We start from the raw sequence: 16,889 nt of genomic DNA on the forward strand, positions 1-16,889 counted from the left end.
TACAATTGTTACTGTTTTGTTTTTAGTCATTTTTATTGTTTCAATTTGCGATTTACTGATAAAAAAACGTCAACTTTCAAATTTCACTTCTGACCCCAATCGTACTTCAAGATCTTTGGTGGTCATAAAACCTACCGTAATACTGAACTACCGGTTGTAATGTTTGCCCAATTAATTCACGGTTATCATATAACCATTCCCCACAGCTAACATACCTTACAGTTTTGGCAATTGTAAATTCTTGTTAGAATTCCCTTACTTTTTTGAAGAGAATATTATTCATTTTACAAAAATAATATATAATACTGAAATGCCTTTTCAAATGTTTCTTTATAAGTAACGAGTATAAGTAAGTTGACCTATGTACTGTGCATCCCTTGTAAATAACGGGTGGGACGTAGCTCAATGGAAAAGTGTCCCCCTGATGCGTGGTCGGTCTAAGATCGATCCCCGTCGGTGGCCCATTGGGCTATTTCTTGTTCCACCCAGTGCACCACGGCTGGTATATGAGTCATTCTCCCAAAATGTGTCATATTGCGTTACCCACCCATAAAATTGACAAAAGTAAGAAAATTGAGATAAATATAACTTAGATAATTAAATATTAATTAAAAATTCATAGAAATGTTTTAATTTTTTTTTAGCACAAAAGCACCTGAAATTATGAACAAATATTTGATTTAATAGGGTGAAAAGCCTAAAATTGCCTCTACAAACCAAGGTCATGAGGCTGAACCTAAATCAAAATAACCCAAAATTGATTTCACTCAGTATTTTATAACAATGTGTCGATTAATACAGACTTGAAGATGTATTCCTAGGCTTAAATTACATGTATGGTTTAGTTTACAAGAATAGCCTTCCCTGTTACTCATTTTGCAAATGACACGTCAACACCGTAACGTCGGTCCGAAAACACTGCCTATAGTGTATTACGATAAACCAAAACATTCAGTTCGTATCTCAATGTCTTTTTTCCGTTTTAATTAGATTAACGTATAATTATATCCAACTTCTGATTTTTATAGGAAGTGGAAGCTTTTTTGTGCTCCCTAAACATACTGCTCAAATGTGGTCCTTCTTTTTCACTGGTTCCGAAAGAAGAATCAATAAATGTTCATCATATATAAAACATTTTGATATTTACCTATCGTAATTGTAAATGATGTCAACACCGTGACACCCTTTTCCCACTGAAGCGCAGTATTCAGAAAATTCATATTAGTAAGAATATGGACTGTGGGAATTAAATGAATTCTTAGAGTTTGGGTCGTTGGAATTATTCAAGGAGACAGTATAAAAGAAAATATTCCCTAAGACAACACCAGTCAGCACAGACGACAGACCATGTCAAGAAAGACGGTATAAAACCTCAATAAAAGTTTAGGTTTATCTCTTACGTATCCGCGGCATTCTTTGTAACTTTGTAGAATGTCGGTTCAATGTCTTTGGTTATTCACCAATTATTTAAAAATGTTCGATGACCCACCATCTGTTACGGAAAGAAAGAAAGAAATGTTTTATTTAACGACGCACTCAACACATTTTATTTGCGGTTATATGGCGTCAGACATATGGTTAAGGACCACACAGATTTTGAGAGGAAACCCGCTGTCGCCACTACATGGGCTACTCTTTCCGATTAGCAGCAAGGACTCTTTTATTTGCGCTTCCCACAGGCAGGATAGCACAAACCATGGCCTTTGTTGAACCAGTTATGGATCACTGGTCGGTGCAAGTGGTTTACACCTACCCATTGAGCCTTGCCGAGCACTCACTCAGGGTTTGGAGTCCGTATCTGGATTAAAAATCCCATGCCTCGACTGGGATCCGAACCCAGTACCTACCAGCCTGTAGATCGATGGCCTAACCACGACGCCACCGAGGCCGGTCCTATCTGTTACGGAAGACAAAAGTTAATAAAATCCTATGTAAAGATCGCTGCTTGAATTTGAAATACATTCACTTGACCTCATAGATAAGACATGACCATCAAATATTCACATTTCAAAAACCTTATTTTTTGTACAAAAGGTACACATTCTGTGAGAATGGCCCATATATATATATATATATATCAAAGATTATGGTATGTACTGTCTAGTCTGTGGAACTAATGGAAAAATGTAGCGGGTTTCCTATGTAGGATTATATGTGAAAACATTACCAAATGTTTGACACCCAATACATCAATGTTCTCTAGTGGCGTCGTTAAACAAAACAAAATACCTCCAGACAGACAATATCATTCATATGGACTGGCCGGCAAAGTTCCCCTGATTTGAATCCTGTAGAATATTCCTTAACCATCTTATATGTCCATTCACAGTCGTTAGATGAGCTGGAAATGGTTGTGATTGAAGAATGGTGCTACATTCCGCAACGACAGCTGTGTCGTCTCGTCTGGTTGATGCCAAGACGAGTTCAAGCCTGCAATGATGCTCACGTTGACAATACGCGATATTAAAGACAATTATTGTAACATTAGCACTGGGTTTTTTCTTGTAACTTGTGTTTGTGAATGAGTGAATGTGTGTGTGTGTGTGTGTGTGTGTGTGTGTGTGTGTGATTCGAGTTTGACGTAATTTCCATTAAAAATAAACCCCACCGCGCCACATATGCTTACGTCATTAGAATATCTAGTAACTGGAATTAAAGTTGTGTGTACAGTTTTGAGATTATATGATAAAGAGATTATTACCCTCAAGTGTTTCGGTATCGTAAATATCATATACATGTAGTAGGAACAAAAATAATGTATTATGCTCGCCAGAGGCTTGCATAATACACGTTTTATTCCTAATATACGATACTGACGATACAAAAAAACACTGTGTGTTTGTGTGTGTGTGTGTGTGTGTGTGCATATGTATGTATGTATCAATATTACAAAGACCACTGGTGCATTTGCAGGAAACTGTGTAGTAAATTTAAACATCTTTTCAAATGAAAACCATTTCCTTGTTAATCTATACGTCGCTCGGCAATCAATTTTGAGTGTGCTTTTATATCATTGGATGGCGTGTTATGGTAACCGGGACATATCCCAGGAGCAGCCAATCGTATGTCTTTAAATCGATATCACACGTATGTGTTATTTGTGAGTGATGTTATAAAGTTAAAGTTTGTTTTGTTTAACGACACCACTAGAGCACATTCATTTATTAACCATCGGCTATTGGATGTCAAACATTTGGTAATTTTGACAGTTTTATAGAGGAAACCCACTACATTTTTCCATTAGTAAAAAAAGATCTTTTATATGCACCATCGCTCAGACAGGATAGCACATACCACAACGACCCTTTGATATTCCTGTTGTGGTGCAGTGGCTGGAACGAGAAATAGCCCAATGGGTCCACCGACGAGGATTGATCGTAGACCGATTGCGCATCAAGCGGGCACATTGCCACTGGGCTACGTCCCGCCCCGATAGTGCTATCCTAAATAATGAATGCTGTTCTCACCAATGGATATGTGTAAAAAGTTGTTTCTAGTCGCGTTCACGAGAAGAAACAAAATCTGGGGGAAAAAACAAAAACATTTAAAATATTAAAACTACTATATGTCTACGTTGTTAGAGTTGGTGTATATCAGTGGGCTTATAACACCGACCACTATCAAACCACGCCCCTATATCACTGTACGTTTTTGTGTAATTGTCAGTGTTCCACAGTCTTCTGCACACATCACAGAATGGCGTATGTTCATAGTGATAGTGTACATAAAATAGATTCCCTTTCTTATTGCTCATCTTATAAGCTTCGTATATAGACTCATATTGATCTTTACGTCTGAGATACTCGATATATTTATCGTCGTTTTTGTCCAGATAATTGAGATACTTGGTCAGGTCGGCAACTGATTTGAAATCGGCCGTGTTGACGTACGTTCCTTCAGGAAGATCTCTAGAATAGTTCCCACCTCCTCGAACAACAGGAACCACATCAACGGAATAAAACAGATAGAATTTCTCCGTTATGTAGTCCGGACAGAAACCGTTTTCGAACGCCAGGTAAAACTTGTGTTTGTTGATTTCCGACAAACACTCGTCGTCGTGGAGTCTGCCGCATCGTTTCCCGCCACATCCACCTAGCACTGTCACCGGGAAGTATTTCTTCATTTTCTTAACATACAGCTCTCTCTTTCCTTCGGTGTTACAGTTGCTTACCATCCAGGAGACTAGACCCTTCTTCTTCGAGACAATATCGCTGTAGTTTCGCTTTCTCGGTTGAGGTAGTTTTTTCAAAATTCCGTAAGGTGAAAGAATGTCTGCTTCGTTCCTGTAGTCCATCGTCCAGTTAAACTTTCCTTTCCACTGCGGCAGTCTGAAGGTTGGGAGCGATGACCACCCATCTAACGGAGATTCGTGGTTGTGAAATATCCACACCTGACCCGGATGTTTCAGTGGTGGGTGTTTCTCACGAATCAGCTGCGCCGCAAACACGACTGCGGAGCTTTGATTTAAATACTTCCGGTTAGAGGTCATCCTGCATTTCATTTCCGGGCAGTGTTGTAACGCCACCATATGTGGCATTAGAGGCTGGTATCTGGTTTTAACGTACCACAGTATTATTTTGTCCTTGTTGTTTAGAGCCACGGAACTTCTGGCAGTTGTGTCTTCGTGTTGATGGGTATTGGCTCTTGTCGTTTGTTCCAAATAGTTTCCCCTTGTCGTTTGTTCCAAATTGCTTCCCCTTGTCGTTTGTTCCAAATTGTTTCTCCTTGTCGTTTGTTCGGAATTGCTTAATATGACGAACACGTTCATATGTTTAATCATTTGTCGAACTGTTAAGGTAGGTGAAAAAGGTAGAAACGTTTGAAGACAAAGAAGTGTAAGTATGAAGGCAACCAGTACGACACTGCGAAAAACGCACCTCAGCTTCACTCTTCCCATTGTTGAGTCCAACAGGTTAAACTTCTGAAAGAAAATAAAGGTAAGAACAATAAGAAGTGTGTTACGTGTATTATGACTAAAAGCTGTTTCCTGGAACAAAACAAAAAAATTAGGTACAGTAGATCGGTTACTCTCTCCTTCCTCTGTTTCTCTGTTTGACATCGAATAGCCGATGATTAAAAAATCAATGTGCTCTAGTTGTGTCGTTAGACAAAACAAAACTTTATTGTTGTTCGCTAGTATGGCTGTGCCGTCCGGATCATCATCTAGTAGCAGCCAATCATATATCTTGAAATCGGTATCACATATGTGTGTTATATGTGTGTTTTCATAAATAACGAAAACCGTTTTCACCAATCGGTATGTAAATGCATGATAGATGGTGTCTAACGGCCACCCGTAGTATTCACTGCGTGGCAGCCAATGCGTAGGTGCAGTTGAGTGATAATAAAATATCACACTTGCGTGCCACACGAAATTTATAGAACTGGTTTGACAATTGCTTTATATTGTGTACCGCGCCTGTGACAGTCGTAACTACCGGACATTTCTAGTTCAAGTTCTTTATTGCTTTAAGAAGGCATAAGGACAATTTAAAGGGACATTCATGAGTTTGCTGCAATTTTTAAGATGCTATCGACTAACAGTGAGTGAGTAAAAGTTTTACACGTGCGTATATACCACGAAGGTTTCACGCACGCCTGTCACGGGCTTAATCTCTGACTTTCGCCAGTGACTAAGTCCGGGCCAGGAAGGGGGGGGGGGGGGGGAGGGGTACGTTTGAGGTGGGCGGAAGTTGGAATAAAAAAATTAGTGGTCGGTCAAAGACCTAAGTCCTAAAATCCTAACGACATTCTACACTTCTACACATGTCCGGACTAAGAATTTAAAACCAAAAGTTTTTGACTGCTCGGCCTAAAAGGTTTTAAGGTGATTTGAGCAATTGATCGGGCACCAAAGTAAAGTGCGTTGGACTATTTATAAAAAAAATAAACCAAAGAATGCTATCGACTAACAGAAACTTTTTAACGATACTGGATATCAAGACACTGATGTTCTAAACAAGAAAATGCATTCAAAGTATATATTAGATGTAAAATAATGGAGGTCACGACACTAGGTTTATTGACATTTAAGGAAGTGCACTATGGTGGCACTCCATAATTGACGTATGCATTCATAGTCATCAAATAAAAACATTTCAATAGCCATTTTACACTGAAAGCTGTCCAGCGTTTAGAAAACAAAAAAACAAAAACGTTATACACTAGTTTATTTTGATGTAAGGACATCCAAAATGACGTCATTCGAGTTTGACGTCTTTCCCATTCAAAAAAACAGCGCACCACATATTCTTACATCATTTGAATATCGCGTAATGGGTGACTGGAATTAAAGTTGCGTATACTTTTACAAAAACAGTTTGTATTAAGCTTGAGATTATATGATAAAGAGTTTATTACCCTCGTGTTTTTCGGTATCGTCAATATCATATATTAGGAATAAAAATATTGTATTATGCTCTTCAAAAAAAGTAAGGGAACTCTAATAAGAATTTACAATTGCCAAAATTGTAAGGTATATTAGCTGTGGGGAATGGTTATATGATCATAGTTAATTAATTGAGCAAACATTACAACCGGTAGTTCAATATTACAGTAGGTTTTATGACCACCAAAGATCTTGAAGGACGATTAGGGTCAGAATTGAAATTTGAAAGTTGACGGTTTTTTATCAGTAAATCGCAAATTCAAACAATAAAAATGACTAAAAACAAAACAGTAACAACTGTATGATCAACAGAATGAAAAAGATTAACAGAAATAATGTTCCACAGTGATTAATCGACCTTCCTGTAAATTGTCAAAATCGAGAATGACACGCACGTGATGCACATGGAATGTGTTTCGGTGTGCTGATAAACAGACCTGAACGTTCTTTACTAGGATGTCTGTGGTCAAAACGTATGTTCGGTCTAATAGTTGATATTAACATTAATATTTCAGGTTCCCCAACTTTTTGAAGAGTGTGTCACATATGGTAATAAGGGGCCATTCAAATATTACGTAACGCTATTTTTGTCAAAATTAGACACCCACCCACCCCCTTGTAACGCTAGTCGATACACCCCCCAAAATATTACGTAACGCTCGGAGATAGCCCCCCCCCCCCAACACACAGAAAAGCAACGTGGCAATGTTTATTTTTACCCATGTGTACTACGATGACGTCATTAAAGTGACGTATTGCTGTACGATGGCGAAAAAAAAACCCGCGGGTTTTCACTAGCGCCATTTTAAAATGTCTGGTGTATTATAGCATTTCAGCTTGATTTATAATTGTTTTGGGTTTACATTTACCTCAAAAAATCTACACTATATATTATTGTGATGGTATGGCACATTTAAGAGAAAACAAAATTGTGTTACGTAACGTTGTTCAATACACCCCCACACGTTGTAACGCCACATAACGCTTGGACTTACCCCCCCCCCCCCCCCCTACGCGTCACGTAATATTTGAATGGCCCCTATGCACATATAAATATATACATATATACGTTTCATTAGTTATTAACATGAATATTCAATGTTGGCCAGGATAGTAACCACAAGCATGTGCTATATGTATGTATACGTAGACGCATATAATTGTACTACTTACTCATTGCAATGTAGACAAGATATATTGTGCTGTCGGCTATAATATTAATAATAATTAGTTTCCTTTTACGCAAGTATTATATTGTTTAAAATGTGTACATGTAAACTGTGTTAAGCTACAACATTCGAATGATAATGCATAACTGTACCTACCTACATGTATTATTGTAGTTCATACAATTAGCTTTTCAACATCAGTTGGTAGTTTTTGTAACTTTAGCATACCCATATATATACCTGCATATACATGTACATATATTATATATGAACTCATACACATACTTATGTTATTTTTATGTGTGGACTCATATCTGATCAGAATATTAAATATTTGATTATGTGTAACTTATTTGCACTCAGTCTTTCAATATTCCATGACACAATACGTAGTTTATGTTTTAGAATTTCTCTTATGCTTGGAACGGAAGGAACACTATTTACATTAGTTTTATACGATGAGCGGCCGAGTCCCTGTTTATCGTTTTCTAACTCCGCCAGCGTAAACAACTTTCTATTTATACACAGTGTGTCCTTTCTCATGGACACCTTTTTCTCCAGTTTCCTTTACAGCAGTTAAATATGGTATGAGTTCTTTTCGCACCTCTCTGACTGCTGGTGTGATTCGGAAGTCATTGTTACATTATCCTTTCAATTTCTGTCTTGGGTAGGTGTAAACCACTTGCACCGACCAGTGATCCATAACTGGTTCAATAAAGGCCATGGTTTGTGTTATCCTGCCTGTGGGAAGCGCAAATAAAAGATCCCTTGCTGCCTGTCGTAAAAGAGTAGCCTTTGTGGCGACAGCGGGTTTCCTCTAAAAAACAGTGTCAGAATGACCATATGTTTGACGTCCAATAGCCGATGATAAGATAAAAAGAATCAATGTACTCTAGTGGCGTCGTTAAATAAAACAAACTTTACTTTTTTTGTACCGTTCCTGTTCAGTTTATTAAAATGACGTGTTCGGTCTATTCAGGCACATCTGGGTCGAGTCATGATTCTCCGGAAACATATTTATAAAAAAAAAAATTCGCTTTACAGAGATGGGGTTCGACCACCAAACCTCATCTTCACGCACACACGCCTTGTGTTTCTACACGTACATGTGACTACGATATTCAATTGAGAAAATAAATCTACATAGATAGAAAGATAATTTATAAGGGGAGGGGAAAGAGGGGGGTGTGTGCAAAAAAAATCCACAACCCCCCCCCCCAAAAAAAAAAAAAACACCCCACACAAAAACCAACAACACAAAAAACACAAAAAACAACAATAAAGCCCAACAATATTGAATTGCTTAATTTTTGCGTGTAAAATATACAAGAGTTAAAACAATTGAATAATGTATTGGAATTACTATAAATTGCTTCTGTTGAAAGAATAAAACAATTAATAAATAAATAAATAAATAAATAAATACCCAAAACAAGCTTCACATATCGCTGGGTGAGTGCAAGAATGTTGTATATACAAAATTCCCATTTTGAGAAAACGAGCATTAAAAAATAATAAAATAATCGCGGAAGCCATGACTTTTTGTATTCTTCTTTTGATAGTTTCCTCCAAAATCTGAAGCAGCATACACTGATATAACACTTACAACACTTTCGCTCCGAGTCAACTACAACACATTTACAACAGTTTAGCTGACTTCAAATTAAGCGACCAGACCTGTTATATGAACATACAACATTTTTGCTCTGGAACATATAGGGTCCATTACATTGTGAAAATTAAGACCTTATTTATCAACATTTTGTAGATACTACATTTTTGCACTGACCCAGCGATATTATTTTTTAATGCTCGTTTTCTCAAAATGGGAATTTTGTATGTACAACATTCTTGCACTCACCCAGCGATATGGTGAAACTAAACGAACATACATCAACCAACAAACGGACACACACACACTTACACGCACACACACACGCAACACACACACGTACGCTAGCACGTACACACGCACGCAACACACACACACACACACACACACACACACACACACACACTGATATCTGTTTAGTTAGTGAAATAACACTTAAAAAACAAACAAAACGCTTCAAATACCTTTCTACAGACTTTCCGACGGTCAGCCGACTCGCATCTACTGGTGAATCGAATATTGTCCTTTATTCACACTGTAATATAGGCTTCAGTAGCCTCGTTGCTCAGGCGATGTACTATACAACAATAGAAGTGTTCACTCTACTAGGGTGACTATAACAATATCGCTCCAAAATAGCCAATAGGCCAACGTTGTTTAGAACGTCAACGAAGCTAATAGTTCTGGTCAACATGAAATTACATTTCCAATTTCGTCGGTTTGGGCGTAGTCATCCGAAAGAACAAGTTAGCCAAAATGTCACTGCCGTGACAAATCTTTATAGTATTCTTCTCGTCACGTTTTGAGAAAGACCTATCTCGTATCCGTACAATCGAGAACTTGTAATATGTGTTACGTCAATATTATTATACCTGTGTTTCATACCCAGATACCGTTTCTCACAATTCTACGGCAGACCGTTCTTGCCATATTAAAAGTGTTCGAGCTAAACGGCATGTAGTTTAGAGGCTAATCCATGGAGGCTGTGAGAACCAGGGGAACCGACCCCCCTCCCCCTAAATATATTTAAGTCTTGTTTTTTGGTGTTTATATACATATATCATAATGTGTAAAAAAAAATCCAGAATTATAAAAAATGCAATAAATTAATATTACATACTTTAATAGGATATTTACGAATAATTCCAATCTCTAAAAATCCCTTTATTATAAACCCTTGGATTGGTCAAATTCGTATCACGTGATGATAAAAACTGGCATTCATAGCACCATGAATCTCAGTTTAGCACTATTTTTGGCTATATAGCCGGAACTACTTTATGAATTATGTCAACAAAGGAATCCCCGAGGAATAGCCTTGAGATTCTATTTTTAGACATCAAACAGTAATCGTCTGCTGTCAAACTTGTAAACATCTAAAAATCTTCACATATAAATTATACCATACAAAATAGGTCGCTTCAGACGTTACATGTTTATAGTGAATTCAAAATCCCACAGCTAAAAATCTATTTTGTCGATCCAAAAAAAGTGTATAATTCCAATGGAATTTGGTCTTTTACAAAAGCGATTTCAAAAACAAAATTCAGTCAGTTCATGCCAACCAATAGCAGTAACGCGCATTCAACGGCATTGTAGTATGACGTACACAACACATAGCCACTGCGATCCAATCTTTAAACGACTCGGGTTTTGAAACTAGGTATATCATGTACATGTCGGGACACAGGAACGATGCTTCAATTCGAAGCTACAACAGAGAATGTTCCACTTTCCAAAAACGAAACATCAGCATGGCACTGTCAAATGTCACGAATACTCGTGTCGGAGCCTGGCGATCTCGCCCCGTGTCGATCTCGCCCCGGGCGAGTTCGCCAGGACTTATTTTCATCCTTAGGCGAAGTTATCATACACTTCTGACGATTTCACTTGTAAGCCGGGGCGAAATCGCCAGGATTTTTCTTGTTTAAGTTTACATTTTAACGATTATTTGATATATACTAAATACTAAAGTATGCACTGAACCGACGAGGTACATTTATGATACATTATACCGGAGACACCAAGCGGGAGCAAGCACGGAGAAGTCTGGCTGCACTTCTCTCACCACGTTCGTACTCCTCCCAATACTTGAATGTCTTAGCCTGCACGTTAACTGAATAAAACAGCAGTGTAATTAATAGAACAAGGCATGTTTTGTGAGTTCCGTTATGACAGTGAATACTGTGCACACTGTAATCGGGGGTAATGGTGAACAGTTAATCAGTCAATCAATAAAAATGCTACACTGAGAAAATCCTGGCGATCTCACCACAGCCTGAAAAAGTGAAATAATAAGAAATGTAAACTTAAAAAATGTTACATTACATGATGAAAACAAACCATAAATGTGTACTTTACGTGTATTTATTATAATAAACTGTAAACTTAAACAAGAAAAATCCTGGCGATCTCGCCCCGGCTTGCAAGTGAAATTGTCAGAAATGTAAACTACCAATGTATTACATTTTACAACAAGAAAATCAAAACATGACTACTGCACATGTATTTACTTAATGAAGTAAACATAAAACAGCTTGTAACTTGAATATTGTTGAGTTATAATGTACTGGCGACTTCGCTAAACAGACATGCAACACGGAAGTAAATATGGCGATCTCGCCACAGCGTGTCCCAACACAAAAATAGTAGTATAAGTGGTATAAGTGGCACAAAAACATGCTGATAATGACAGTAGATATATACTATAATATATGTTGTAATATATGTCTTCTAGCAAGTCTAATATGTATGATAACTTCGCCTAACGATGAAAATAAGTCCTGGCGAACTCACCCGGGGCGACTTCGCCAGGGCGAGATCGACATACTTCCTTGTGTCGCACCACTTGAAGTCACACATGCCAAAACCATCCTGTGTTGCCACTTCCACAATTACAAGGCCAGTAAACACAGAAACTCGCGACACACCTGTTTCATCCATTTCCGGAAACATTGAAACCACTTTCTCTATGTCAAATCTATCAACACATGGAATTTTCACGCACTCAAACATTTTATAACTGTAATTTCAACGTCGTAATTGGTAAATCTGAACAGTAATCAAAAAATGGCGCCCATCAACAGTTCGTAGTTAAATATTCATACACCAACCGCTTCACATAAATTATACCATACAAAATAGATCGCTTCAGACATTTTTATTACAGGTTAAAAGTTATTAAAATTACTTACGTTATATGTTTCTAGTGAATTCAAAATGTTTCTAGTTGGTATTGATATTTAATGCAAAAAATTAATATGAATTGTATTAATGATTGTAACATTGTCATTCTCTCATTCGGCTATTGACGGAAAAAGCCGAAACCACCATAGGGATTCCGCTAATGTTGAGTATGAATTTCGTGTTAATAAAATAGTAAATAGTTGGAAAATAGAGTTCACTTTTTATTTTAAAGAGGTTTACATTAATGACATGGTTATGTGTTTGGAATTATAAGAATTGAACGTGAATATTTTTGAGTTTCATGCTAGTATGAAACGCAAAACCGCTTTACACACTTTAGTATGAATGGCGTAGCGCTAACGCGCTACGCCATTCATACAGTGTGTAAAGCGGTTTTGCGTTTCATACTAGCATGAAACTAAAAAAAATTCACGTTCAATTCTTAAGTGACTTCCCTTGTTGCTACTATATGTCACGTGATGATGCTTTGAGCAGACGACATACATTTTGGTCACAACGATGTCTGAGATAGAAAATAGAAAACGTCTCCTCGATTTATATCAAAGGGAAGAGCGAGTTACGACGCTCGGGATCTGGACGCAAGAGAATATTTGACGTTAACGACAGCAGACGTGCCGTGCCGCACAGTTGGCCGCTAATCATCCGAATTGGTCAGCACAACAATTTAATTGCCGATGAATGTGCGAGAAGAGGATCGGCCTATGTGTCTAAATGGACTATTAGTCGAACATTAGCCAGAAGTGAATATTTTAAATGTGTACCACAAACGATACCGCTCATGACAGATGAGCATAAACGGAAAAGAGAGGACTGGTGCACCGCCCATCGTGACTATAACGTGATATTTACGGACTAAAGTAGGTTCCAGTTTTACCGATGTACACGAAAAAGGTGCGCTAAATTTCGACATTGTCAGAAAATGGTCCCAAAATTCTCACCAGCTGTTACTGTATGGGGAGGCATAAGGAAGTTGGGATTGTCTCCCCTAGTTTTGGTTAATGGAAATATTGTGAACTTTTAGAGGACGGATTGTTAAACTCAGCCATTATGACAAATGACTTTCCTTTCTTTCTACAGCAGGATAATGCAAGGCCACACCCCGCATACACCCGTGACTGGTTTGAGCGGCATCACGTGACCGTATGTGACGGAACATGCTTTTAATTTCTTTTCGCCTGTGGCGATATTAATTGTTTTAGAGGGCCGTGTGCAGTCCCAATATGCACTTGTACGAGGTGGGCACTTTGTTACGTAATACCTGCGCGCGACCGCACCCTCTAATACACACCCGGACCAGATGTGGAGGCCATGTGGCCAGTAGTTACGTAATACCTCCGCGAGTTCTGTTTTACGACCTTGTTTTCCGAGCGGGTGGCGTCAGCATGTCTGGTCATCTAAGAAAATATATCGACTCTGGGAGTGGTGGAAATTCACATGATAAGATTCGGTCGCGCGTACTGTCTCCGGACCAGTCTGGGATTTTATAATAAATAGCTAGGGTTTTAGATTTATCGGGGAGAAACATAGGAAGGCTCCGGGGAACGTTAGTCCGACTGGACTTGGTAATTATATATTTTCTGCTCTGTTGTATAACCTTGATGTGATTGATGTGACTTTAAATATTTTAATACTGTATTATACCAATATTCTTTAGACAGTGTTTCCGGTAATCTGACGAAGTAAATTGTAGGCTTCACTGTCTAATATTTTATACGAGTATTTGGTAATATAAAGCTTAGCCGGTCATCCTAGAGGACCTAGGTAAACTGTAGGTTATTGTCTTTATTGTGATAGGTACCAGTATTAAGTCTGTATTACAAGGTTACTGAATGAGTAGTTAAGGGTTAATTAAAAATTAACCAGTTAGGAATAGAGTTGTAATTCCTTTATTAATTAAGTTCCCCTGGAAGCATTTCTCAATTATCACCCGTGTGGGTGTTGTGTCACGGTGAAGTGATTAGAATATTGTGTAAACTAGACACCTAGTGATTAACTAATTAAGTGATTAGTTCTGGGTTGTTATTATTATTGTTGTTGTTAATTAATTAACTGCGGCAATTATATTTGTCAGCTTAAGGTTAATACAGATTCCAAAGTGTATTGTGTTTTGTTGTGTTTTCTAGTGAACTAAACGTGCTATATTACACATATTTATATAAGATTTTATCTCTGATCATACCTAGACGAACCACTCGGGTTTTGAACTGCCCGAAACAGAGAGATCTAATAGATATACAGTTAGGAGAGATATTTGGATAATCGTGTTTTATTCAGTTACGGGTATTATAGGATCCCCGTGACACCGTACTATAATGGTCAGCTCGTTCACCCGATTTAAACTCTGTAGAAAATGTCTGGCAGATCATGAAAAACCATGTTGAAAAACTTCAGCAACAAATCGGTGACTGGAGAACAACATTCGTGGAAACATTGACGAGTCTGGAGCAGAGTTATATAAACCAGTTAATGGACAGCATGCCGCGGCGCATTACCCAGTGTATAGATAGGAGAGGGGGACTAACAGACTACTGACGCAACATATTGTTAAATTTATTTTACAATCTATCATTTATAAGTATTAAAAGTATTTGTTCTTAAAAATGTAAAAATCACAATTCTGGATTTTTTTGCACAAAACGTGATGCGCGTTCGGTTTGGGATCGATCCCTGTCGGTGGGCCTATTGGGCTACTTCTCGTTCCAGCCAGTGCACCACGACTGGTATATCAAAGGCCGTGGTAATGGTATGTGGTATACTGCCTGTGGGATGGTGCATATAAAAGATCCCTGTCTACTAATGGAAATATATAGCCGTTTTTTTCTCTAAGACTATATGTCAAAATTGCCGATGATTAATAAATCAGTGTGCTCATACGTTAACATTGTCGCCCATGGGATTTTCGGTTGAGGGTTGGGTACTAGGGTGCAGATAATCCGGACGAAGTGATATTCAGATCAATTAGTGGCGCCGTAATGATTGATAACGGTTTGAACGTCCGGTTTTTAGAGGTACAATTTACACTAAATGAACACATATTCGTCCGGTGTTCAGTTTAGAGAGATTTCCGGTTTACAGAGGTACACTTCCGGTCTTGGGGGATTTTCGCTGTATAAGTAAGTTCAATGTAAGTCTTTCTTCAACCAATAACAAGTCGCCTTGCAAGCATGATTAATGATGTACCTGTTTTGTTAGAACTTAAGTAAAACAATAACTTTATATTGTGACACGGACAGGTGAATACATGCATATATCATGTGATCGTTATTTGCAACTTCAGCTGTCCATTTTGGAAAAATAATAATCATTGTAATTTCGTGACGGTTATAGCAGGTTTAACTATTCATGTTGGTTTGAAAAAAAGGCCACTGGCCGCATATACAGGTAAAATAAAGAAGAAAATGCAATGGGCGGGATTTATGATGGACGTTATATACAGGTGGACCTTTTGCTCCACCCCACGTCCCGTATTATTGACAACATAATGAACTGATTTGGTGCATTTCATTTTTATTTCCACTTACTTTCGTGCTTATACCCAATTAATGTTCAAGCACGCTGTCCTGTGCACACACCTCAGCTATCTGTCCAGGACAGTGGGTTAGTTTGTAAGTTGGTTAGTGAGAAAAAACAAGGTGCAGTGGTCTTGCACCTACCCACGTAGTTCATAAAAATAAACTCTAATGTAAATGCACATTTATGAACCCAAAAAACAACAAAAAAAAAAAGCAATATATATATATATATATATATATATATATATATATATATATATATATATATATATATATATATATATGTATGTATATATATATGTGTGTATGTGTGTGTGTGTGTGTGTGTGTTCTATTAATTAATAAATGTTATTTTATTTTACTTTAATCTCATTTATTTTATTTTATTTTATTTTATTTTATTAACTTTAATTAATTTTTATTTCATTTCTATTAATTAATAAATGTTAATTTATTTTTCTTTATTAACTTAAATTTAATTTTATTTTATTAACTTTAATTAATTTTTAGTTTTATGGTTTTTGTTTTATTCATTATGGAACGAGAAATGACTTCACCGATCCTTTTTCCACATACAAGATTGTTCCGAGTTTCATTTTCCTCCCATAATGCACCGCGCGTTTTAAACCCAAGTCATACAGTCGGTCGTTTTTCCTTTAATTCAAAGTGAAGATCGTTTCAAAGTAAGTATTTATTAGTCTGCATATGCCCGAAAAAGATCACACTACACGATTAGGGTGGGAAAAGGTGGTGTCAGGGTGGTGTCAGCGTGGTGTCAGTCGCTATTTCGACCACAATTCCGTTCCGAGCAAAATTACTCGGAACAGCTCTGTATCTGCTAATGGAAAATGGCGCCGGGCTTATAAACTCAATGTGCATTTACATTCGAGTTTATTTTTATGAACTACTACCCACTGAGTCCTTTAGAACTCGCTCTGGTTTGGAGCCGGTACCGGGCTGCGAACCCTGTACATACCAGCCTCTAGTCCGATGGCTTGGTG

General features: G+C 37.6%; 1 protein-coding gene and 1 long non-coding RNA gene across 3 annotated transcripts in view; one reads left to right on the top strand and one right to left on the bottom strand.

The window, feature by feature from the left end:
* Positions 1-3,550: 3,550 nt before the first annotated feature.
* On the bottom strand, positions 3,551-9,913 carry LOC121388954 (3-galactosyl-N-acetylglucosaminide 4-alpha-L-fucosyltransferase FUT3-like). 2 transcript variants are annotated; one of them, XM_041520503.1, is made up of 2 exons: positions 9,634-9,913; positions 3,551-4,921 (listed from the first exon to the last, which is right to left on the bottom strand). In XM_041520503.1, exon 2 carries the CDS (start codon positions 4,895-4,897, stop codon positions 3,578-3,580), a length of 1,320 nt encoding a protein of 439 aa, XP_041376437.1. In that variant the 5' UTR covers positions 4,898-4,921; positions 9,634-9,913; the 3' UTR covers positions 3,551-3,577. The 2 variants fall into 2 exon arrangements, with proteins under 2 accessions (XP_041376437.1, XP_041376438.1); XM_041520504.1 differs by lacking the exon at positions 9,634-9,913 and adding an exon at positions 8,984-9,423.
* A 5,535-nt stretch (positions 9,914-15,448) lies between these two features.
* Positions 15,449-16,889, top strand: part of LOC121389404 — a 28,538-nt gene continuing 27,097 nt past the window's right edge. Inside the window, exon 1 of the long non-coding RNA XR_005960062.1 lies at positions 15,449-15,500. This is a non-coding gene — a long non-coding RNA (uncharacterized LOC121389404). The remainder of the gene's footprint in view (positions 15,501-16,889) is intronic.

The sequence above is a fragment of the Gigantopelta aegis genome, chromosome 14 (genome assembly GCF_016097555.1).
Source record: "Gigantopelta aegis isolate Gae_Host chromosome 14, Gae_host_genome, whole genome shotgun sequence".
Lineage (NCBI taxonomy): Eukaryota > Metazoa > Mollusca > Gastropoda > Neomphalida > Peltospiridae > Gigantopelta > Gigantopelta aegis.

Coding starts and splice junctions, on each gene's coding strand:
- LOC121388954 (XM_041520503.1), bottom strand. CDS start 4,897: ATGGGAAGAGTGAAGCTGAGGTGCGTTTTTCGCAGTGTCGTACTGGTT.